Source organism: Eriocheir sinensis, chromosome 41 (genome assembly GCF_024679095.1).
Source record: "Eriocheir sinensis breed Jianghai 21 chromosome 41, ASM2467909v1, whole genome shotgun sequence".
Lineage (NCBI taxonomy): Eukaryota > Metazoa > Arthropoda > Malacostraca > Decapoda > Varunidae > Eriocheir > Eriocheir sinensis.
Window position 1 is genome coordinate 9,255,739 of NC_066549.1, and position 26,368 is coordinate 9,282,106.

Sequence of the window (26,368 nt, forward strand, 5' to 3'; positions counted from 1 at the left end):
CGGACAGAAACTCACCGGACAGAAACTCACCGGACAGAAACTCACCGGACAAACTCACCGGACAGAAACTCACCGGACAAACTCACCGGACAGAAACTCACCGGACAGAAACTCACCGGACAGAAACTCACCGGACAGAAACTCACCGGACAGAAACTCACCGGACAGAAACTCACCGGACAGAAACTCACCGGATAGAAACTCACCGGACAGAAACTCGCCGGACAGAAACTCGCCGGACAGAAACTCACCGGACAGAAACTCACCGGACAGAAACTCACCGGACAGAAACTCACCGGACAGAAACTCACCGGACAGAAACTCACCGGATAGAAACTCACCGGACAGAAACTCACCGGACAAACTCACCGGACAGAAACTCACCGGACAGAAACTCTCCGGATAGAAACTCACCGGACAAACTCACCGGACAGAAACTCACCGGATAGAAACTCACCGGACAAACTCACCGGACAGAAACTCTCCGGATAGAAACTCACCGGACAAACTCACCGGACAGAAACTCTCCGGATAGAAACTCACCGGACAAACTCACCGGACAGAAACTCACCGGATAGAAACTCACCGGACAGAAACTCACCGGACAGAAACTCTCCGGATAGAAACTCACCGGACAAACTCACCGGACAGAAACTCTCCGGATAGAAACTCATCGCTTAAAACGAAAAGAGGAACAAAAACTCATCGAGGTTAGTTAGGTTATTTTTAGTTTGTTTTTCGAAGAGTTTTTGTCCTCGTTTGCCATAAATCGGTGATGTTATGTCTGGTGAGGTAATGTACGGTGAGTTTTTGTCCTATACTTTTTGTGACCGAACCGTTGTGCTTCAATCGATGAACCTTTAATGGTGTGAAGAGCACGCGGCACCTTTAAATAAACCATTTTCGAAGTTTTATGGGATGTAATAATTACGGCGCCGTGAGGTAGTGTTTACCTAGCGGGCGATGCGTCATTAGCTATCCCGCGACCCAAGCACCGACACAACGTAATTACACAATCTAATTACGTAATCCATAAAATTCATAATCGGCGAGAGAAAATGTGACCGTCATTTAGTAATTTCATAAAACAGTTTGGAAAAGGGAAACAGATAAGCTACAGGAAACCTACTGCAGAATAGAAATGTTGAATGTGTAACGGATACCAAAAGATCACTTAGGCGGAAAGAAACATAATATATAGTAACTTTCAGGTCAGCATTGGGCGTGTGTGATGGACTAACCTATTGTTGCGTGGGATTCATTGTCTCGGAACAAGGGAAGGGAAAGCGGGAATCTTGCGGTTCAGTGGTATCGGTCAGAGATACGGCATAATCGATTCCGCCAGCGTGATATTGAGTCGGGAAGCCAAGGGCACAGAAAGACCCGGACGGACGGAGGATACCAAGCGAGGGGGTCAGGAAGGCCAAAGTGGGAGAGAGCGATGAAGGTGTGTGTGTGTGTGTGTGTGTGTGTGTGTGTGTGTGTGTGTGTGTGTGTGTGTGTGTGTGTGTGCGTGTGTGCGTGTGAGAGAGAGAGAGAGAGAGAGAGAGAGAGAGAGAGAGAGAGAGAGAGAGAGAGAGTCACAGCTTTGTTTGCAGTGTAGCCGCATTAGTAAAGTCAACATTACGGTCACGTCTCGCCGCCGCTGTCAAGATCCTCGAGGAAGACTGTTAAGCTCGTCGCCTTTTCGTGCCTTCCTTGGTGTTTTGCTGCGGCCAAGGCGGAGTCGGAACAAATGAAAATTTTGTGGAAAGGGTTTATTTGACCGTGCCTGTTCATTACTGCTACCGGAAACTCCGCTCAAGCGATGTAGGTGTACGAAGCTCTCTAAGTTACCACTTCCTCCTGTGATGGTAGGTTCCCGTTCCCCTTGATGTTATTCTCTTTGTGGAAAATTTAGTCGAAATATATTTGCGCTGACTTCCTCGGGAAGCTCCTGAAATTTCCAGTATTGGTTAGTCAGGACGTCGGGGCAGCCACAGTGGCGGCGGCCAGGCGCCACGCACCCGCCTCCTGATTAAAGTGAAAAAAACAAAAAAAGCTTTAAATAAAGAAAAACACAGACTCTGTGAAAGGATATATATGGGGAGTTGTTTACTACTGAATATTCGTAAAAGTTGTCTAAGTATTCGTATTGCATCATACTTTGAGGAAGCAACTCATTTTATTGATGTATATTTACGTGTAGCTCCTTGATTATAGCTAAGACAAGCTGGGTATTTATTTCATACAAAATATCACGCTTGGCAGAGCCAGATGACCTTACTTTCGCCACGAGGTTGCTGGCACCTTACATCCGTTACGGCCGCCCACTACAAATTTAACGCGATGTGCATTATTGAAGCCTGTTAAATATTTTACGTCAGCTCTGTCTGTTTATCCCGCCAGCCAACAGGGGTTAGATACACGGGAGCTTAGGGTCAAAGGAGCTGCCTCGTACAGGCCTACCGGCCTCTTGTAGACTCCTGCGTTCTTATGTTCTTATGTTCTTCTGTTCATTTCTGGCCCTTGCAGGGGCAGGCACGGAATCAGTTTCACAGTTCATTCATTGTCTGGTACTACATGTTGACCAATGACAGTAAGTGGTTCAGTGAAAATATTGCTTATAAAGAGTGTTAGTTTGTCACAAGTCTCTCATTTCTCTTCAAGTCTCATAAAGAAGGAATGGTGTCCCAGCCTCATTCCACACCCACACTCCCTCAGGGAAAATTTGGCCTAGGTAAGTTTTCTCGAGGGAGGAATTGTACCCAGTCCTGGAGTCAATGTTCGTTTCCAATTTCACAAGTCAGTTATGGTTTGGGCAGTGATTGATAGTGAAAGTCTGATGAAAAATGGGAAAGATCAGTGACGTAACAATACAAGATAAATATGGTATAAAAAGACCACTTGTTGGAGTCGATAGCACTGGTCATTGAAGCATAGTTCAGCAGAGGCGGTTCGTTTGATTCACTACCAAGAGTACGGGAAAGCATCTGGGTCGGCCCATCTCCTATCCTGGAACGCTCACTCTTGTAGTACAAACCAGTCGTATGTTGTGTAACGACTCAAGTTGGGTGCATGGAGACCGCAAAGGGCATATTATTCTAATAAGACTTGGGATCTCTTGCAGTAACGACTGTTACTGCCACTGGATGTTCGTTCTATCATCATTATAATTTTTATATATAGTGTTATTATTATTATTATCATCATCATCATCATCATCATCATCATCATCATGATCATTATTATTATTATTATTATTATTATTATTATTATTATTATTATTATTATTATTATTATTATTATTATTATTATTATTATTATTATTATTATTATTATTATCATTATCATTATCATTATCATTATTATTATTATTATTATTATTATTATTATTATTATTATTATTATTATTATTATTATTATTATTATTATTATTATTATTATTATTATTATTATTATTATTATTATTATTATTATTATTATTATTATTATTATTATTATTATTATTATTATTATTATTATTATTATTATTATTATTATTATTATTATTATTATTATTATTATTATTATTATTATTATTATTATTATTATTATTATTATTATTATTATTATTATTATTATTATTATTATTAACATTATTGTTGTTGTTGTTGTAGTTATTATTATTGTTGTGGTTATTATTATCATTATTGTTACTATATTTATTACTATTATTATTATTATTATTATCATCATCATCATCATCATCATCATCATCATCATCATCATCATCATCATCATCATTATTATTTTTATTATTATTATTATTATTATTATTATTATTATTATTATTATTATTATTATTATTATTATTATTATTATTATTATTATTATTATTATTTTTATTATTATTATAATTATAATTATTTCTATTATTATTATTATTATTATTATTATTATTATTATTATTATTATTATTATTATTATTATTATTATTATTATTATTATTAGTATAATTATAATTATAATTATTATTATTATTATTATTATTATTATTATTATTATTATAAATAATGTTATTATTTTTGCTCTTACAGTCACCTATTATCATTACTTGAACATGTAGTATTACTCCTACTTTTGTATGAGCTACCCGTAACTGCAATAGTTTATGGGTTTAGATGTGATATTAATGGCGGTTTAAATCACAGTCTGGGTCCAAAGCCTGAGAATTATATATAGAAATTCTTGTTGAATGTAAACAGTAAATTAGTAAATGTAGAAAAAAATAAGACGAGAAATATGTCTGGAAACTATAATATATAAAACAATCGTATCTACTACCTTGTCCGCTATTACACTATAGCGATCTACTGCTATTACTTATTAGTGTTACCTCATGTTTGATTGTAACGTTTTTTATGCCTCCGATTGACGTGAGGTTCAAGCATCGCCCGCTGAAATTCATTTTGGCGTTGTTAATGATACTTTAGATAGTTAATGCGAGTGCCGTAGAGCGAAATAGCTCAGGTCTCTGGTACTGATGACCTGCTCGGGTCCCGGCTCTCCGAGGAAGAGGCGTTATGATAATAGATAGTACACTTCTGGATTATTCATATTCCTTTCATCATATTCTTCTCCCAATCTCTTTTGATCATAAAGAGCAATCGAAATAACATCCATAGTAGACCGTGTAAGTGCAACGTACCTGCAGCTCTACCGACAGTCCCCTGGCATTTCAAATGTCATCTGCCTCCTACACCTTTAACCTTGTCACAGACCCTTCATCTTAAAGGTCGGGTTGTGCGGCTTTGTTATTCTGTGGGCCGGCAGCCACCCTTCGAACGCCAGTCCAGCAAGAGCTAACTTCTCAATGCTCGCGGCACAACGATCCTGGAGGCTATTTGTGTCTCGTGCAAGGCGGCCGCCCACTATTTGGGCAGTGCTTACCTGGGAAGTAGCCATGGAGTTGTGCATTTTCAGAACTCTGAAAACAAGTCTGAGGTCATTTGCATTGAAATGAGCTTGGACATCCTAACGATCCCCTGGCATGCCTTTTGCTTCCACGTGAAAGAATTCGAGGTGTGCCTGACGGGGCCTTTCATTATTGTGGATATCCCAAACAAGAATTGCAGCGCGACTCCTTGCTTTGGGAGCTTAACGCGAAGCAAAGCCGCTTCTTGAAATCCATCCTTCCTCAGTGAACCATTAGGGATATATAGGTCACGATACTACTACTGCCACTTCTACATCTATTACTTTTTTCCTACATCTACTACTAGTACTACTGTTACTGCTACTTCTACTACTAGTACTACTGTTACTGCTACTTCTACTACTACCAGCTACTGTTGTTGTTGTTGTTGTTGTTGTTGTTGTTGTTGTTGTTGTTGTTGTTGTTGTTGTTGTTGTTGTTGTTGTTGTTGTTGTTATTATTATTATTATTATTATTATTATTATTATTATTATTATTATTATTATTATTATTATTATTATTATTATTATTATTATTATTATTATTATTATTATTATTATTATTATTTTTGTTATTATTGTTGTTGCTGATGTTGATGTTGTTGTTGTTGTTGTTGTTGTTATTATTATGTTTACTATTATTAAGATTGATGCAATGATAATGACAATAATGATGTGAGAGAGAGAGAGAGAGAGAGAGATTTACATAGATTTACATAGAAAATCAGACCACACAGACCCCATGGTCCAGACTTGGTGGTCTGTCCTTAAACCTAAGTGATTTTACATTAATCAGAAGACTCCAAAACGTTGCATTTCTACTCTAGTTGATATTAAGTTGAAGGAAGTGACGGTCGAGCTTATTTTTGAAGGAGTCAATCGTGTTACACTGGACCACTGACGGTGGAAGCTTATTCCATTCTCGCACTACAACGTTGGTGAAGAAAAATTTGGTGCAGTCTGAATTTACTTGTCTACATCTGAGTTTTACGCCATTGTTCCTCGTGCGCAAAGTGTCATCGATCATAAACAATGTTGATCTGTCTACATTCGTGAAACCATTAAGTATTTTAAAACATTCGATCAGTTTTCCTCGGAGGCGACGTTTCTCAAGAGAACATGTTAAGGGTAGAAAGCCTTTCTTCGTAGGATTTGTTGCGCAAGGAAGGGATCATTTTCGTTGCCCGACGCTGAACACCTTCTAATTTAGCAATGTCCTTTGCATGGTGGGGAGACCAAAACTGTACCGCATATTCCAAGTGGGGTCTGACTAAACTGTTATAGGCAGGGGTATTACATCTTTATTCTTGAATACAAAGTTTCTTTTAATGAAGCCCAACATTCTGTTCGCTTTATTTGCTGCATCGATGCATTGCTGTGAATTTGAGGTTTGACGCGATTTTGACCCCAAGTCTTAGACTCATTGAAAGCTTTTGAGTTTAAAGCCGCTAATTTCATATTCGAACTTCTTATTCCTCGTTCAACGAAGGACCTGGCACTTGTCTACGTTAAAGGGCATCTCCCATCTATCCGACCAAGCTGAAATTTTGTGCAAATCCTCTTGGAGGCTTTGCCTGTCTTCGTCAGTGAGAACCGAGTTGCCAATCTTTGTGTCGTCTGCAAATTTACTAATGCGGTTATTGAGTCCAACATCCACGTCGTTGATGTAAATAATGAAGAGCACTGGGCCAAGGACCGAGCCCTGAGGACGCCACTAGTGACAGGCGCCCACTCTGAGTTAAATCCGTCGATCACTACTCTTTGTTGTCTGTTGCTCAACCAATTCGCGATCCATTGGTTTACTTGACCGTCAATACCTATTTGCTTTAATTTGTAAAGTAATTTATGATGCGGGACTTTATCAAACGCTTTCTGGAAATCAAGATAGACTACGTCCAGTGATTTGGTTACGTCATAAACAGTGAAGAGGTCGTTATAAAAGGTTAATAGGTTTGATAGGCAGGATCTTTTGTTTCGGAAGCCATGTTGTGAGTCCCCAATCAATGAGTGGCTTTCAAGGTAATTCACAATTTGTCTCTAATTATGCCCTCAAGTAGCTTACCTACAACCGAAGTTAGACTAATGGGCCTGTAATTACCTGGTACTTTTTGTCTCCTTTCTTGAAAATCGGTGTCACGTTAGCCTTTTCCAATCTGAAGGACGATGCCTTGTCGCAAGGACATATTGAATACGGTTGTGAGGGAGGAGAGTATTTCGCTCTTTGTTTCTTTCAGCAGAGTTGGATATACTTTGTCAGGTCCAGGACTTTTATTTGTTTTAAGTGAATGGAGAGCTTTAAGGACTTCATCGGTTGTTATTTCAAAATTAGGCAATGCATGCTCGAGATTTACAATAGTACTGGTGTTGGTGGTAGCGAGAGGAAGACTGTTAGTATTAAACACCGAGGAAAAGTAATTGTTTAAGAGGTTTGCAATGTGTTGGCTGTCAGTCACTAGTGCACCGTCGCTGTTTGTTAAAGGTCCAATACCACTTTTGATCGCCTTTCTGTTGTTTATGTAACTGAAGAAAGATTTCGGATTATTTTTACAGTTGGCTGCAATATTTTCTTCGTATCTACGCTTTGCCTGACCTACTAGTCTTTTACTCGTCGCCTGGCATCATTATAAAGTCTAATGTTTTCGGGCGTGCTTTGTTCTTTCTTTAACCTGTAAAACAATTTTCTCTCATTGACTGATTGTTTAATTTCGCTATTAAACCACGGTGGGCTTTTTTTAGTGTTAATTCGCTTCTCGCACAAGGGGACGAATGTGTTCTGCTGAGTGAGTAAGTGATTTTAAAAGGCTTCCTCTACGTTGCCGTCATCTGATAGTTGCATTTCTATTAGTTTTCGTCGTTTTTCTACGAAGTTAGCTCTTTTGAAATTGGGCACCTTTACTTTATTTTCAGTCACTGATGTTTGAGCTCTAATGTCGACACGGACTAATTTATGATCGCAGGAACAGAGGTGTTCTCCTACCGTGACACTACTGACTAGGTTATCTTGGGTCGTTATAACAAGGTCTAGTATGTTATTTTGTCGAGTTGGTTCAGAAACCATTTGGCTTAGATAATTTTATTCTAAAAATTCGATCATTCTATGTGACTCGCCTTTTTATCTGACAGTGTCGCCCAGTCGATATGGGGGAGGTTAAAGTCTTCTAATATCAGTGAGTCGCTGTTATTAAGTGACTGCCTTAAAACGCTGTACATTTCAAGGTCGTCATACACTGATTGCCCGTGATGTATGTAGGTGACAGAAATATTTAAGTTGACTTTTGCAATGTTTACTCACGCACAAATGTTCAACGTTACTGTTTCCGTGTTTTGTCAGTGGGTTGCAAATAGCTTTTGACATAAAGACGCCACCGCCTCTACGGTTTACACGATCTTTGTTGAAGAGTCTGTAGCCATCTATGTTGTATTCGGAACTTAAATCAATATTTGTGGTGTCGATAAATGTTTAGGTTATAGCAATTACGTCAAAATTTTCTGTCAGAGAAAGACATCTCAGTTCATCAAACTTGTTTCTTAGGCTACGCGCATTGAAACTAAGGATTTTTAAGTTATCTAGAGGCCTGGTAATAGAGGTGGTGGTACTTGCGGGATCACGGTTACGGGTTTGTTGTGATGAGAGAGAGAGTTATTTGTTTGTGAAAACGCAAGCAGCACACCTGGAGCCTCACACGTTACTTTCCAGAGTCTTAGTTTGACAAATTTACAGCAGTTGTATTTTTTGCCTGGATATTTGCTTATCTGAAATATTTCTTTATAATTCAGGTACATACTGAAATATCTCATTACTTGATGTATCGCCGGAAGAAGAGTGTGCTTAGCTGCTGTTATTTGGTCATGCTCGATGAAGCTGACTTTGAAAGTTATTTATACGTATAATTTTCGTTGTTATCTGTCTGCAAGATATTTTATAGTAATTAATATTATATTGAAAATATTCCTTACTACCTCAAATGTAAGATACATTATGTCGAGTTTACACACACACACACACACACACACACACACACACACACACACACACACACACACACACACACACACACACACACACACACACACACACACACACACACACACACACACACACACACACACGGCCCGGTAGCTCAGTGGGTAGAGCGTCTGCCTCACAACCAGATGGACCTGGGTTCGATTCCCCGACCGAGTGAAGATAAGATGGGTTTATCTCCTTTCACGTGTATCCCCTGTTCACCTAGCAGTGAGTAGGTACGCGACGTAAGGCGAGGAATTGTGACCTCGTTGTCGCGGTGTGTTGTGTGTGAGTGGTCTCAGTCCTACCCAAAGATCGGTCATTGAGCTCTGAGCTCCTTCCGTAGGGGAACGGCTGGCTGTCTCGAGAGAGACCCGCAGCAGACCAAGAGGTGAATTACACACACACACACACACACACACACACACACACACACACACACACACACACACATACACTCACATTGGAATGTACATTGTTAATTGACTATATATCTCGAAAGGAAGGTCATACGACAAGACAAGGTTAAGAGGTCACAAAATAGTAATTGGCAATTTTAGAGCCTTTAGAAAAATAGTTGCCTGCAGAAAATTAATAGCTTCCTACAAAAGTACATACAGGGATGTAACTTTAACTAGTTTGATAGATAATGAGATTATGTGGATATCCCTGCACACTTTCAGTAGGAAGCATTTCATGTTTGACAGTGCTACGAGCACATGAAAAAAAGGGGGTGCGCGGGGGTCTAGTCTCTTTAGTTTAAAGCTTCAAGCGATGGTACTGACGAGCCAGGGTGAGATGGTTCGAACCCCAGTACAGCCACGTGACAGTGGCAGTGAGGATGGTGTTAACCGCACGATGGTTACATGTTTGAAGTACGTGATGAGATGCAGGAAAAACATTTTAATGGACTTGGGATCACTGGCCATAAAAAGCGCAAAAATAAAGTAACTAATAAAAGGAGTATTATTCCTTCTAACTCGACCAAGTGAGGATGTCCAAAGAGAGATGCGAAGAAACTGTACTTTGGGAGAGAGATTTTGCGGATATCTCAACCAATTTTTCAGGGAAGCTTCGTGTCCATCCATAGTAAAACCCATTGAATTTTTTATGTCAAAGGTCAAAGGGCAAAGTCAAGGTCGCACAAAACGTCAGATTGGTCATAACTTCGGTTCTCGTCATCGTAGAGACTTCAGACTTGGTTCATATGTTAGCTCATGGAGAGACGCACCTTGCATGGCCTAGACCTTGACCTTTGACCTTGACCTCGAAAAGCTCGTCCAAGGTCAAAATTTCCAAAAAATAGAATTTCATCAAATTTCGAAACAAATGCTTCCATGTGATGCACCTTGCATGACCTTGACCTTGACCTTTGACCTTGACCTCGAAAAGTTCGCCCAAGGTCAAAGTTTCCAAAAAATTAGAATTTCATGAAATTTCGAAACAAATGCTTCCATATGATGCATAGGATCACAGTTGATGCCCATACCAATTTTCTGGACGATCTTTGGCGGAGGTGTACACTCTCCGAGTGCTATGCGTCTAGTTCGAACATCCATTTATATCTGTTTGCCGTCTCACGCAACATTTGTCAAATGACATTGTCCATTGTCTATGAACGGCACTTAATTTTAAGGTATTTTGGGGAACTATGGTACATCATCTAAATCTTTGCCACTCACCAACATTTGGTACTCACCGCATCTGTTACTTCCACGCGGAAGCGGAAGCCCCGCCGATGCTCCGGGTTTTCGTAGTCGAGTGGCCCCGCAGGACGCAGGTCTCCCCCAGGCGCCCCAACGCGACGCTTCTCTACACGGAACATGTGCCAGCCGTCCCCGCTCTCCGGCACCACCTGGACACGGAGATAATGAGAAAAAAAGAATGTTTAACTTGTTTTAACTCTTGGATACAATGTTGTTATCTTCAAAAATGAAATAAATCTGAAGTTACGCGTTTACAGACCCGCTCTCTCTCTCTCTCTCTCTCTCTCTCTCTCTCTCTCTCTCTCTCTCTCTCTCTCTCTCTCTCTCTCTCTCTCTCTCTCTCTCTCTCTCTCTCTCTCTCTCTCTCTCTCTCTCTCTCTCTCTCTCTCTCTCTCTCTCTCTCTCTCTCTCTCTCTCTCTCTCTCTCTCTCTCTCTCTCTCTCTCTCTCTCTCTCTCTCTCTCTCTCTCTCTCTCTCTCTCTCTCTCTCTCTCTCTCTCTCTCTCTCTCTCTCTCTCTCTCTCTCTCTCTCTCTCTCTCTCTCTCTCTCTCTCTCTCTCTCTCTCTCTCTCTCTCTCTCTCTCTCTCTCTCTCTCTCTCTCTCTCTCTCTCTCTCTCTCTCTCTCTCTCTCTCTCTCTCTCTCTCTCTCTCTCTCTCTCTCTCTCTCTCTCTCTCTCTCTCTCTCTCGCACACACACACACACACACACACACACACATTATATATTGCAGTTTATGATTGACGTTTCGTAATTTTAGGTAATAAATACTGTCCATATATAAACGGTTCCCGTGACGAAGAGATGGAACACACGTGAGATTTAAACTTGAGAGTTGCCATAAAGCTACAGGATTACGCTCCACAATATATTTCAGACATGTTTGTGTGATACACTTTCAAACTCGAAGAATTTGTACTCTTCCGGCTTTGTGTATTGTATTTTGTGTGATTATAAGTACATTGCAAGGTAAGCGAGAGAAGCGGATCTTGCAGTTCTATCACACTTTTTTTTGTTATCTGTTTGTTTATTTTCCTCAAGAGTTTTCGACTGTTATGTTTTGCAGGGTCGAATAATATATAGTTAAAATAATACATGTCTACGAAGACTTGCTTGATCCTTCGCACGATTGCTCCCACGCACGCACGCATGTAGTTACACACTCACGAAGTCAGGAAACCGTAGAAAGTGTTCCGCTGGCTCTGTCGCTAGATAAACCACGTGATACCTTGGTCACGAAGGGAAGATATCATGTAAACTAATCTAGTTTACCTTTCCCGACAAGTTATAAACTCTCGAGGTAGGTCAGCGACTGAAGAATGTGAACTAACTTCTTTACCAATATTTTGTTTGACGACGCCTTCCGAGAAAGTAATAATGAGACTACGTAACACGAGGGGTTTTCAGGGAAACATTATGATTGGAGTAACGATAAGGCCTTAAATATAAGTCAGTGAATAGGTTACAATAATGCGTGGAATATGAGAAAAGTAAAATTCAATATGGAATTCAATAAAATACGTTAAGAAAGAAATTGAATGGGAAAAATAGAAGAATAAATAGTAAATGCTTGAGCGTGCTTTGTTAGATTTTGTAGAAAACTTCCCCTTTGTGTTTTAACGAGCTAGAAAAAACCGTTGAAGCCTCGAACCTGAGCCTCCTGAGAATGCTCAGCGGCCGCTGAGAAGGGAGGCAATTCTCTCTCTGTCGGTTCTTTGCTGGCTAATTAATAGTACCAAGTGCCTTTTTTAGTGGGGTGCTGGAGCATCACACGCATAAACCGTTATGGAATACTCTGGAATGTCGAATTACCTTTACCTCTAATGAGATAATGAATTACTTATTGGAAGGTCGGGGAACTTTTGTTGTAGCCTTTAAATGGTCCTGCTTGAGCTTCGAGGAAGAACACTTTAAGGGAAGGAAAGGTGGAATTTGGGGTGCAGAATATGCCTGCCCCTAAAGGCCCGTCCAGACCGGGGTTCACGTTGCGCAACGTATGGCGCAACTCCTTTTACCTGAAGTGTTGCGAGAGTGGCAGTTTGTCCACACTGCATCTGGCCTGTTGCGCATCAGTCGCTGACAGAGAGCCACACAGGATGGATGGTGCTGAGCAGGAGGGGATTTTATGGACTACCGTTGCGTTAAAATGCGCAAAAAAGATGAATCAAAAGAAAATATAAATAGCAAGGTATGTGGCCTGCTCCATGATGACAAATTATCATCAGCCATTGTGTGAATGGGACGGTAAAGTAAGCGGCGACAATCTTCCCCCGGTGACAGCTTGTCAGCTAATGTCGCCCGCATCGTCTTGCGAAAAGGCCCCACGCGGCAAATTCTCTCGGGCAACACTCGCGAGCAACACGCAACACGAAAATCGAGTTGCGGCAATGCGTTGCGCTATATGTTGCGCATCGTGAACTCCGGTCTGGACGGGCCTTAAAGTAAGTTTATAGAAGGCGTTCTGCTGTAGGCAAGTATATTTTCATTAGGCATACCCTGAAGCTCTGGTTAATGGAAACGTTTCAGTGTTGGGAAAATTAAGTTTGAAAACAAAGAAATGCTCACCCTGAACGTAAAGTTGTTGGAGACGTCCTGATCCACTACCGTGAGCGTGGCCAACACCTCGTCAGGGTTTTGTTTCTCAGACACGTCCAAGGTCCACTCTGGCCGCGAGAACCTGGGCGGCACGTCGTTCACGTCCTCCACGTCCACCACCACTGTCCCCGTGCCTGTGGGGAATAAGCATTTGGCAGTGGATGCAATTGCTTGTTAAAAGTAAAAGCAACGAGAGAAAAACTGTAATCCATTGACTCCGATTTATAGCACTCACGGCTTGGTAACGTGACCTTAGTTACTGGAATATCAGAAACACGCCGCTAATATATATATATATATATATATATATATATATATATATATATATATATATATATATATATATATATATATATATATATATATATATGTGTGTGTGTGTGTGTGTGTGTGTGTGTGTGTGTGTGTGTGTGTGTGAGTTTGAGAGTATTATATTTTACTTAAATTTCTTATGATCTTGTATATAGTACTTGTTTGTAAATGACACGACACCTAGCTAGACTGAAAATATGGGAAAAATTCTTTTTTTCTCTATAAGTCATCGCATTATTACTCAAGACAGAAAAATATACATGCACAAACTATGTTTATAAGTTATATGCGTAACGCGTCTTCACTCTATGTATATATGCCGTGAACCCTTTTGACTTGCTGTCTCCACTCCATCACAACAAGAGCATTCTGTCAGGTAAAGTCATAGTTCATTCAGAGGACACAGGCTCATCTTACATTCAAGAATTTCACGCAGACTCTGCCAACTCGTTCTTTTGACACTCACCTTTAAGGCCTCCTCCGTCAGTAGCAACAACCTGGATCTCGTATTGCTGCGTCTTCTCCCGGTCGAGGCAGCAGAGCGCCGTGGTGATGAGCCCTGTGCGGGTGTGGATGGTGAGGATGGGACTGCCGCTAGACTCATCGATCACGTTCTTCTCGAGGGAGTAGGTTACCTTTGCATTCTGCCCCTCACGCGGGTCATCGTGATCTGTCGCCTCCACCTGGATCACTGATGCTCCTAGGGGAAACATTGCACAACATGAACTCAGTGTGTGTGTGTGTGTGTGTGTGTGTATAATAATAATAATAATAATAATAAACGGTTTATTTCATGAAGTACCAGGCAGCCCTAGAGCTGAAAATATACATCAATGGAAGATGAAATGAAATGAATGAGACAAATGAACAAGGAAAATAGAAATAACAATAATAGCAATAATCATAGTAAAGATAATAATAATAATCATAATAATCACGATAATAATAATGATAATAATAATAGTAATCATAATAATAATAATAATAATCATAATAATAATCATAATAACAACAACAATAAGTACTAATGAAAAAATTTGCATTGTTGATATATTTGACCATCTTCTTATAGTGGTCAGTCCAATAATGTTGTGGTGTCTCACTGAGTGCTGAGGGCGGTTCACTGCGGGTGGGAGGATGTGTCTGTGTCTGGGCTGGTTGAGAAGCTTGGTTGCGAACCGGTGTAGTAGGGTCTCGTGACGGTGTTGTGTGTGTGTGTGTGTGTGTGTGTGTGTGTGTGTGTGTGTGTGTGTGCCTTCATTAAAACGGAGTACCGTGATGTATAGGTGCCGTTAAGGGATGCCACATTTAATATACTTAGTCTCGTAGAGTGCGACTCGAAATGGTCACGGAAGAGACAGGAGTAGAATAAAAGTTGCATGCGCTTGTTACACACACACACACACACACACACACACACACACACACACTGAGAGAACAGGATCTTACGTTACACCCAAAACAACTATACCCAGCACGCGATATCGCACTTTGCCGAAATAACAGGCGGGGCTGCATGGCATGATAACGCCATTCCCAAGGGGGCGAGGAGGCTGCTCAGGATCGAGGAAGAGGCAGCGGACCGACGGGACCTTCCTGGGTACGGTGCGGCTATGTTTTGGACCGAGGCAGGAAGAAAGAACTGTTGCTTTTACGCTAAAGTTGGGCAATGTCTGTATATTGCATCCTGCTGCTGCTGCTGCTCTCTCTCTCTCTCTCTCTCTCTCTCTCTCTCTCTCTCTCTCTCTCTCTCTCTCTCTCTCTCTCTCTCTCTCTCTCTCTCTCTCTCTCTCTCTCTCTCTCTCTCTCTCTCTCTCTCTCTCTCTCTCCCCCCCCCCCCCTACATGCTTAATCTCTATATATCTGTCAATCAATTTATCCACTTACCTACCGAAGAAGCTGGAATGTAAACACTTTTCAAATTATAAGTTGATAAAGTATTGGTCATGTGTTATTCAAAGAGGCCAGACTCAATCACCTCAGCAGCGACAGTAAATAATGGGTCGAAAACAACATTAAATTTCTTCTTGATGACCGCATTCTTCAAAGTGCAAGTGTAATAATTATCAGCCTTTTTTCTCAAGAATGAATTGCTGTGGCGATCAATGACTCACCCCATAAATCAAACATATTTAAGTTATCGTTATTGAAAGCAATGTATTTTTTATTTATTTATTGAAGAAAAAAAAAGTTTGTTGTCTTATCTTTAGTTCTTTTATTGTTATACACTTTTTTACTATTACGCTTTGGTGACTATTCTTTAACGCTTCAGGGGCAAGAAGCTGCAAGTCATTTATATTTATTAGGGGAAGAGTTTGAGGAGCTGCTGCACACATCACTCCCATTTCCTCCAGCAGTTTCGATTCACATTTGTACAGTTGTATGATTATTGCCACTTTAGTAAGGTGAAGAATGCTCGTTACGTGGCTGAGAATGCGCGTCGCAGAAGTATATTTAGATACAGGAAAGGAAAACGATTTTATGTACTACACAATTAGACATCAGATTATTATAAGCTGTGGACGCATTATTTTGACTGTGTCTTGTCGAGCTGCAAATGATAGACAGACAGACATAGACAGATAGATAGACAGAGATAGATAGATTGATAGAAAAATATTATTGTTTGTAATCCCATCCATCAAGATAGATAGATACGTAGATAGATAGTGAGTGAGTGAGACAAAATAAATGTGGTCGTTTGAATTTTGTAGTCGTCATATATACAGAGAGCGGCGGAGCAAAACCTAAAACCTACTCGTATGAAATATATTGGACGGATAACACACACACACACACACACACACACACACACACACACACACGCACACGCACACACTAAAGGAGAAGCTACACTCACCCAGCAGGAAAACACACCCATTTTTCCAGACACAGGAAAAAAGAGAAGAAAGAACGATTTTGAAACAAGTGGAGCCAAAAGAAAAGTAGAGAAAAAGAGACAAGGCGATGGAAGTTAAAAAGAAAACGAGGAACAAGTCTGACAGTTGTTTGAGCGTCCTCGGCAGCCTCCTTCCTGTCTGTTTGTTCCTATTGTTCCTTTTATGTGTTTCTGGCGACGCTCAGAATAACTTTTAATTCTGTATTCGCTTTAGTGGTTTGCTACCGTCTTCCTTTGTTGTTATATGGCCGGTTTGAAGTTTCAGTTTTTATTTTGTGTGTTGTTTTTTTGTGTTGGAATAACCTTTTAATTCGTTATTCGCTTTAGTGGTTTCTTTCTGTCATCCTTAGCTGGTTGTAAATGCTGCCTGGCTTGAATTCACTAGTTTATTTTGTTTGTTGCTCTGTTTGACTGGTGGTTAACCCGTCCGCTGCGATTGGCACGGATTTCGCCTTCACTGGTAGCCTGGTAACATATGCTCCCAGGTCTTTCTCTGGCTCTGTGGTGGATATTGGAGTGTTTTCCATGTGGTACTGGTGTGCTGGATTTCCCCTCCCAAGGTGCAGGACTTCACATTTTTCTTCATTGAATTGTAGCAGCCACTTTTTGCTCCACTCCTGTAGCTTGGTGAGGTCTTATAGGAAATCCGCAGTCAAGGGGTTAATGTACTTCGTTGTGTGTGTGCGTGTGTGTGTGTGTGTGTGTGTGTGTGTGTGTGTGTGTGTGTGTGTGTGTGTGTGTGTGTGTGTGTGTTTGAGTTTTCTGCTTTATAATGCTGTCTGACTTGAATTTACCAGTTTGTTTGTTTCTTTTTGTGAATGTTTGTTGGTTAGTATACTTCTTCGTGTGTTTGTGTCTGCCAGGCCGTCCGCTCGAGCCTCCCTGTCACTGTCAGTCCTTCTTCTCGCTTCCCTCTTTCCGGCGGTAGTCAAGGGGAAGCGGCGTGTGAGTTAGGCGCGCGAGGAAGAGGCATAAAAATCGATGATGGCACTCAAAAATTTTCTCTCGTTTACTTAATGAGTTTCATGGCGGCTTGAAGAGGGCTCTGAGGGATGCTGTTGGCTCTTTTTTCCAGGTCTGGTGGAGGAGGAGGAGCAACGATTGGCTCCAGACTTTGCTTGTTGTTGTTCATGTTTTCCCAGACGCTTTACCGTATCCTTGGCTACACGTTATCCTTGCCAAGAATTTCCAAACTAAACACACACACACACACACACACACACACACACACACACACACACACACACACACACTATTAAAGCTTAGCTCGGGCCCGGTAGACTACAAATAGGTAAATACACACACACACACACACACACACACACACACACACACACACACACACACACACACACTGGTTACAACTTATAAGGCTGACATTCACATATCAGTATTATCATTGCGCATCCAAAAATGTCAGAGAAGCTTTCGTATGGTAATTTTGTTCTTCGTTAATTAAAGTGTGGCGTAGGGAAAGAGAATAATTGTATTTAATTGTTCACGGTTGCCCAGGCGAGAGGGAGAGTCCGTGTGTCTTTTGGATCCGGAGAGAAAGGCGCCGCTGAGGCATGCACTTAATGAGAGGGGGAAAGGGTGGCCCTGCGCGTTGGCTCGGTGCGGGAAGCCAAGCGTGTGGGAGGTGAGGGGGCGCGGCAGGACAGGTAAACAAAGAAACAAAAAAGGAAGCAACTGTCTCCATTCGTCTATGCCCAGTATAATGTTCCCTCTCTTGGTATACCGTATCAGTAACGCGAAATATAGTAGTACTGTAATTGTTCCATGACTCAGAGTTTAATAAAGAGAGAAAAGTGAAAGAAACCGCCTTTGATTTATGGTATGATACTCCCAGAGAGAATGAACACATTTTTATTGTCAGGGCTTCGTGGGGAACGTAGGAAGAGCGCATCGTGGAAGGTAATCTGTGGCGTTGCGTGTTGTTTGTCTGAAGTGGTTGTATTGTTTTATCCTCAACCACATAGAGGATGCTTGCATGACAACCACAAAAGAAGAGGATTGCTAGACAAGAGAGAGAGAGAGAGGGGGGGGGGGTAAGATTGCTCCCTCCTGCACGAGGGAGCACGGGCCTTGGCCGAAGGCGGCCCGTAGCAGGGAGCCGACAGACCGACTCTATCAGCGATCGAAATCTAGCCGACCAAGTCGGTCCGTCGACGAGGACTGGCGTGTCTCTCCAGAGAGAGAGAGAGAGAGAGAGAGAGAGAGAGAGAGAGAGAGAGAGAGAGAGAGAGAGAGAGAGAGAGAGAGAATGTGAGCAAGTGAGATAAAACATAGCACTCCTACACACTCCACAACTCAGGACAACAGGAAGACGTCGTGGGGTCGTACCTTTAGGCGTGTTCTCGGAGATGGCGGCGCGCAGTGTTGGCGTGGGGAAGAAGGGCGCGTTGTCGTTGATGTCCTTCAGGTTGACCATGACGTCGGTGTAGGCACTCAGCTCCCCGTCCTCCGCCGTCACTCGTATCCTCCACTGCGCCTGGCCGTTCGGCGGGTCCCTGTCCAGCGGCTGCGGGGCGGTGGGAACAAGGGTATACTTAGCAATTACGACTAGGATTTCTGTGCAGGCTTCAGATTACGATTACGATAACGACTACAATAATTTTGACTGCAATCGATTATAATTATTAAACAAGCCATTATGATTGCCATCGTGATTACATGTAATGTTTTGCACTGTGGAATTTCAAGTTTTAAGCGAAAGTAACGTCGGATATTATATATATATTTCCTGAAGACTAAAATTGAATTATTCCAAAATTATTTTAATAAGAAATGCATGTGTAGGGAAGTCTGTAATATAACTTTCTGCAAAATAAGTGGATTGTTACCCTGGATAAAAGTGATCTGTATTAGGTTGACACACACACACACACACACACACACACACACACACACACACACACACACACACACACATACGCGCGCGCGCTCAGGTGGAGTGGAGTCTCCTTTAATCCGGTCCCCCTTGTGAATGGGTACCGGGTGACAGTCGAAAGTTGCCTCCCTCCTCCCGTGTGTGTGTGGGTGTGAGGGTCCAGCTGTAACCTAAGATCAATCACTTGTAAGCTCCAAGCTCATTTTGGGAGGGTATTTGGCTGTCAATCCTGTGTCTAGCGTGTGATCAAACCATAATGAATTACACACACACACACACACACACACACACACACACACACACACACACACACACACACACACACACACACACACACACACACCCTATTGTGCAGGCACTCAGTTCTAAGTTCAGAAGCGATTATTGGCCTATTGCCGCAAAGTTATAGAAGTTTATGAAAAGAAATTATTTTTGTGTAGAAGAAATAACTCCTGTGACCTTAGCAAGACTGGTACCGCCTGCAAAGCCTAGCAGAAGCTATTTCTAATTTCATTTTTTGCTACTTCTCTGTTACGCGTGTAATCAAAATAATTGATGAAAAGTGAAAAGAAAGAGCTGGCTTTAAATATGCACCAGCACCAGCGATCACGGATTGTCTGCAGCAGGTAAAGTAAAATAATGAGTTATGCCAAGAATGAGGGAATTAAATGAGGCCGTGATTGGCGTGGTTTCAACAGCTAAGGTCCCACGTCTTGCCAGATACGCACATGCAGATCCATCATCATTTCCCAATAGAGAACGTTGGCCACATGCATCATTAGGAGCGTTGTGACAGGTTGACGCGTCTGCTGCTCCATTTGTAGCCTCTCGGGACACCGGGCTGTGTGTAGGCGTTGCCCTATTGTCAGTGGGAGGACAGTTCATGATGAATGGAGTGCCAGTGCCAACTCATCCTCCTGTGCCGTCGTCGTCCAGCTGTGTTCGTTTTTCCCTCACACGTTAGCCAAGACACGGCACCACTCTCGGTATTTCTCTCACCCTCGCTGACCATTAACCTCCCTCTGCTCTATATCAAGAATTTCTTTGTTTGACATTCTCTCTCTCTCTCTCTCTCTCTCTCTCTCTCTCTCTCTCTCTCTCTCTCTCTCTCTCTCTCTCTCTCTCTCTCTCTCTCTCTCTCTCTCTCTCTCTCTCTCTCTCTCTCTCTCTCTCTCTCTCTCTCTCTCTCTCCACCACACACACACACACACACACACACACACATACAGGTACGAAGAGAGAGAGAGAGAGAGAGAGAGAGAGAGAGAGAGAGAGAGAGAGAGAGAGAGAGAGAGAGAGAGAGAGAACAATACATTGGTTCTTAATCTAACTTATTAGACAAATATTATTGTTCTGTAGTCACACAATAAGATGATTGAACTGGTTTTGTAATGTGGTAAAGCGATGTTTAATTTTCAAAATGACAGCAAGTCTGCTTTCATCAGCTAATATTTCATCTGTTAACATTTCATCTGTTAACATGCACGGTAATATATATATATATATATATATATATATATATATATATATATATATATATATATATATATATATATATATATATATATATATATATATATATATATATATATATATATATATATATATATATATATATATATATATATATATATATATATATATATATATATATATATATATATATATATATATATATATATATATATATATATATATATATATATATATATATATATATATATATATATATATATATATATATATATATATATATATATATATATATATATATATATATATTTTAGTAAACGAAGCAGTTCAAGGGCAAAAAAAGAGGAAACAATAATGTGAAAAAGCCCGCTACTCACTGCTCCTACAAAAAATTCAAGAGGAGTGGCCGAAAGATAGGTTAATTTCGGGAGGAGAGGTGTCCTGATACCCTTATTTTGAAAGAGTTCAAGTCGTAGGCAGGAGGAAATACAGATGAAGGAAGATTGTTCCAGAATTTATCAGCGTGAGGGATGAAAGAGTGAAAATGCTGGTTAACTCGTGGGTAAGGGATTTGAACAGTAAAGGGATGAGCATGAGTAGAAAGTCGTGTGCGGCTAGGCCGCGGGAGGGGGGGAGGCATGCAGTTAACAAGTTCAGAAGAGCAGTCAGCGTGAAAATATCGATAGAATATAGAGAGGCAACACGGCGGCGGAATTTAAAAGGTAGAAGACTATCAGTAAGAGGAGGAGAGCTGATGAGACGAAGAGTCTTAGACTCCTCTCTGTCCAGAAGAGCTGTGTGAGTTGACCCCCCCCACATGTGAGATGCATACTCCATACGAGGGCTGACAAGGACCCTGTATATGGATAGCAACTGTGCGGGGGAGAAGAACTGTCGGAGACGATACAGAACACCCCACCTCGAGGAAGCTGATTTAGTGAGAGAGGAGATGTGAAGTGTCAAGTTAAGATTTTGAGTTAAGGATAGACCGAGGATGTTTAGTGTTGAATATGGTGACGGCTGAGTGTTGTTGAAGAATAGGGGATAGTTGTTTGGAAGATTGTGTCGAGTTGATAGGTGGAGAAATTGGGTTTTTGAGGCATTGAAGGACACAAGGTTCCTTCTACCCCAATCGGAAATGATAGCAAGGTCTGAGGTTAAGCGTTCTGCAGCCTCCAGTGTGGAGTCATGTAATTCCTGTTGAGAGGGTCTTCTGTTGAAAAAAGTTGAATAATGCAGAGTGGAGTCGTCAGCGTATGGGTGGATAGGACAGTTTGTTATGGAAAGATCATTGATGTATAACAGGAAGAGAGTGGGTGAGAGGACAGAGCTCTGTGGAACACCACTATTGATAGGTTTAGGGGAAGAACTGTGATCGTCTACCACAGCAGAGATAGAACGGCCGGAAAGGAAACTGGAGATAAAGGAACAGAGAGAGGGATAGAATCCGAAAGAGGACAGTTTAGAAAGCAAAGAGTTGTGCCAGACTCTATCGAAGGCTTTCGATATGTCTAGCGCAGCTGAGAAAGTTTCACCAAAACGGCTAAGAGAGGATGATCATGAATCAGTTAAGAGAGTAACAGGATCGCCAGTAGAACGCCCCTTGCGGAACCCATACTGGCGATCAGATAGAAAGTCAGAAATGGAAAGATGCTTTTGAATATTCCGGTTAAGGATTGATTTAAAAGCTTTAGATAGACTGGAAAGTAAAGCTATAGGGCGGTAATTTGAGGGATTGGAACGGTCACCCTTCTTAGGCACAGGCTGTATGAAGGCGTACTTCCAGCAGGAAGGAAAGATAGATGTTGCCAGGCAGAGGCGAAAAAGTTTGACCTGGCAAGGTGTCAGCACAGAGGCACAGCTTTTAAGGACAATAGAAGGCACTCCATGAGATCCATAGGTTTTCTGAGAGTTGAGGCCAGAGAGGGCATAGAAAACATCGTTCTTAAGAACCTTAATAACAGGCATACAGTAGTCAGAGAAGGGATGAGAAGGAGGAATATGCCCAGAATCATCCAGAGTGGAATTTTTACAGAAAGTTTGAGAAAAGAGTTCAGCCTTAGAGATAGATGAGACGGCGGTGCTGCCGTAAGGGTTAAGGAGAGAAGGGAAAGATGAAGTGAAATTGGAGATATTTTTGGTTAGGTGCCAGAAGTCCCGGGAAGAATTAGAAAAAGCAAGGTTTTGACATTTGCTATGGATGAAAGAGGTTTTGGTAAGTCCAATACTTTTCCGTATTTATATTAATGACATTGTAAATGCTAGTTCAAAATTTCATTGTATAATGTATGCTTATGATACAATTCTGTTACTGAATGACAAATACTCAAATTTACTACATACAAATTTGATAGCAGAATTGAATAATATTAAATCATGGATTAAATCTAACAAATTAAAACTAAATATTTCAAAGACAAATTATATTTTATTTCAAAATAAATCAGTGAAACATTCTATCCCTCCAGTGCCATTAGATGGCGGGGTTTTGAAACAAGTCAGTTATGCAAAGATTCTTGGTGTCATGATAGATGAAAATTTAAACTGGAAGCGTCACATTGATCAAATATGCTTAAATAAAAAATAAAGAAAATTGGTATTTTATACAGAGTTCGACATAACCTATCTTCAGAGGCACTCATCAGCATATACTATACTCTTTGCTACCCGCACCTCATATACTGTGAGTCCATATGGGCATGTACGTGGCCCTCTTTTCTTAACAAACTAATAGTAGAGAATAAAATATTTCGCTGCATATTTTTTTTAAAGAGGTTTGACTCAACAGCGCAGATATTTTCTACATGTAATGTCTTAAAGTTTCCCTTCATACACAGATATTTCACACTCATTGATATTTAAAAGTTACAAACTAAATTCAATATTTAAATTAATTAAAAACGCTACACATACAAGGAGCAACTACGTTAATTTAGTGTGTATTCAGTAGCTTGCCCACTGACAAAAAAGTTCTCCTCATCTACCAATTTGATCAGATATAAACAGGATATCAAGAAACATTTACTTTGTCAACAGAATTTGTAGCTTACTGGTATTACCATAGACATAATACTCTTTTTATTTGTACTTATTTATTTTGTTTTCTTTCTACTATTGTCACTATTTTGTTGCTTTTATTGTCAATGACTTTGTGAAACTTTTACTATTTCCTACTTATTATTATCAACTATTACCATTTCCTACCTCCACTACTGTCACTGTTTCAATTGAATCAGTGCCTTCTACTACTACTACTACTACTGCTGCTACGACTACTACTACTACCTCCACTGCTACAACTACTGCTGCTGCTGCTACTACTACTACTACTACTACTACTACTACTACTACCTCCACTGCTACAACTACTGCTGCTGCTACTACTACTGCTACTACAACTACTGCTACTACTAATTCTACTACTGCCTACTACTGCTGCTACTATTACTGCTACTACTAATTCTACTATACTACTAGTATTACTATTACTTCTGTCATCCCTGCTTATTCAACTACTACTACTACTACTACTACTACTACTACTGCTACTACTGCTACTACCACTAATGTTGTTGCTACTACTACTACTACTACTACTACTACTACGATTGCTACTACTACTACTACTACTACTACTACTACTACTACTACTACTACTACTACTACTACTACTAATGCTGTTGCTACTACTATTACTACTACTACGATTACTACTACTACTACTACTACTACTACTACTACTACTACTACTACTACTATAATGTTACAATCACTGTTTCACATTTATGTATATTACCATAATTAGACACTTTATATTGTATTGTTCCACGTTTCATCCATAAATGATCAAAGGTCTGTCAGGGAGTTTCGGCTCGACGGACCGTGTCTAATGTTAAAATGAATTTGTATATATGTATATAATGTAATATGTATGATTAGCAATAAACGTTAACTTACACACACACACACACACACACACACACACACACACACACACACACACACACACGTCAGATACATTTCTCTCCATTTCCGCTTTTTTTCTGTATTTATTGTTAACCTTCCATTCTCCAACACCTGAAATAAAGCTGAAACATGTTTACTTTATATTTTCCTGCGATTCGCTGGTTCCTGATGTCTGTTCACTGACCACTCACCAGCCTTTATAGTGTTACTTGTTCCGCTAGTACAAGGGGAGCCAATATCCAGTGCTGCTCAAGGTACTCTAAAGGGACTAGGGTCGCGGCATAATTAAAGAAAACGACAGCACTAATAGAGGAAGGGAGGTAAGCCGACTGAGAGAGAGAGAGAGAGAGAGAGAGAGAGAGAGAGAGAGAGAGAGAGAGAGAGAGAGAGAGAGAGAGAGAGAGAGAGAGAGAGAGAGAGAGAGAGAGAGAGAGAGAGAGAGAGAGAGAGAGAGAGAGAGAGAGAGAGAGAGAGAGAGAGAGAGAGAATGTATATGATGAGAAGGAGGATGTCAAAAGACCTGAGTCAGAAAGGCAGCAATAAGAGGAACTGGGTTTAGAATGAGTTATGCAGGAAACGAGGAGGAGGCGAATATTACGGCCTGACTATACCCACCCACCCACCCAAACACACACACACACACACACACACACATATATCAACAAACAAACACAAACAAATCCTACCCTGAGGAGGAGTACGGCCCCTGAGGTGGGATGGACGGCGAAGGAGTTGCCCGTGGTGGCGTTGGGCGTGATGCCGTCCCCGGAGACCGAGTATCTGAGGCGACCGTGCTGACCTTCGTCCCCGTCCATCGCCTTGACCTGTCGCGCCGAGAAGAAAATGGAGCATGCTTAGAGGACTGATATAATGTTATTGGTCATTATTAAGTAGACTATTCTAAAGGTGTGTTGGGTAGGGAGCAGTTTTGAATATGACGTATTGCGTGCAGTACATTAATTACACGGAGAGGTACCTCTGCACCTGAACCAGCGATCTGTGCCATGGGGCTTACTACTTTTTCCCTACATTTTCCCGTTTTTATGTTGAGCCATGAACTAGTCAGACCTTGTTAACCCCAAAATATAGTTTTGTTCACGTTTTTTTCTGGTTTGCTCTATGCCAGCAGTTAGTATATTCCACTTTATAATGATATCAAAAGTAAAGAAAAGTTGTAGCGTACAAATTATTAATGTAGTTTCGTCAGAATACTTACTCCGAAATGTTTCCATATCAATGTTCGCAACAGATTAGTTTATAACTAAATGTTCAAGTATTACTCCTCAGAGACTTACATCGAAAACATATCACCCTGTCTGTCTATCCATCTATGCCTGAGTGTGCAAGGAAGGTAAATATAAAGTTGGGATCATATGCTGTGCGTGGCCGCGGTGCTCGTCTCAGTAATTGACCCTTTAGCTATCGGTGGGTTAAAACCCATTAACCAGTGCAGGGACAGTGTAACATTTAAGTTACACAGTTTATCTTCTCCAGGTTTCCCCAGGTACCCATTTATCGGCCATCCTGAAAAGAAGGATAAACAGCTGCGCGCCGACTGCCCAGCCCGGGATTCGAACCCAGGGCCTTC

At 41.0% G+C, this 26,368-nt stretch overlaps 1 protein-coding gene across 2 annotated transcripts in view; it reads right to left on the reverse strand.

Moving 5' to 3' along the window:
• Nucleotides 1-26,368, reverse strand: part of LOC127009625 (putative neural-cadherin 2) — a 100,501-nt gene that overhangs the window by 64,169 nt on the left and 9,964 nt on the right. For both annotated transcript variants that reach the window (XM_050882857.1, XM_050882856.1), the window contains exons 2-6: nucleotides 25,467-25,604; nucleotides 18,795-18,972; nucleotides 14,019-14,252; nucleotides 13,211-13,374; nucleotides 10,641-10,796 (exon numbers count right to left, since the gene is read on the reverse strand). In XM_050882857.1, coding sequence (XP_050738814.1) covers nucleotides 10,641-10,796; nucleotides 13,211-13,374; nucleotides 14,019-14,252; nucleotides 18,795-18,972; nucleotides 25,467-25,595 — 861 coding nt within the window. In that variant the 5' untranslated portion in view covers nucleotides 25,596-25,604. The remainder of the gene's footprint in view (nucleotides 1-10,640; nucleotides 10,797-13,210; nucleotides 13,375-14,018; nucleotides 14,253-18,794; nucleotides 18,973-25,466; nucleotides 25,605-26,368) is intronic.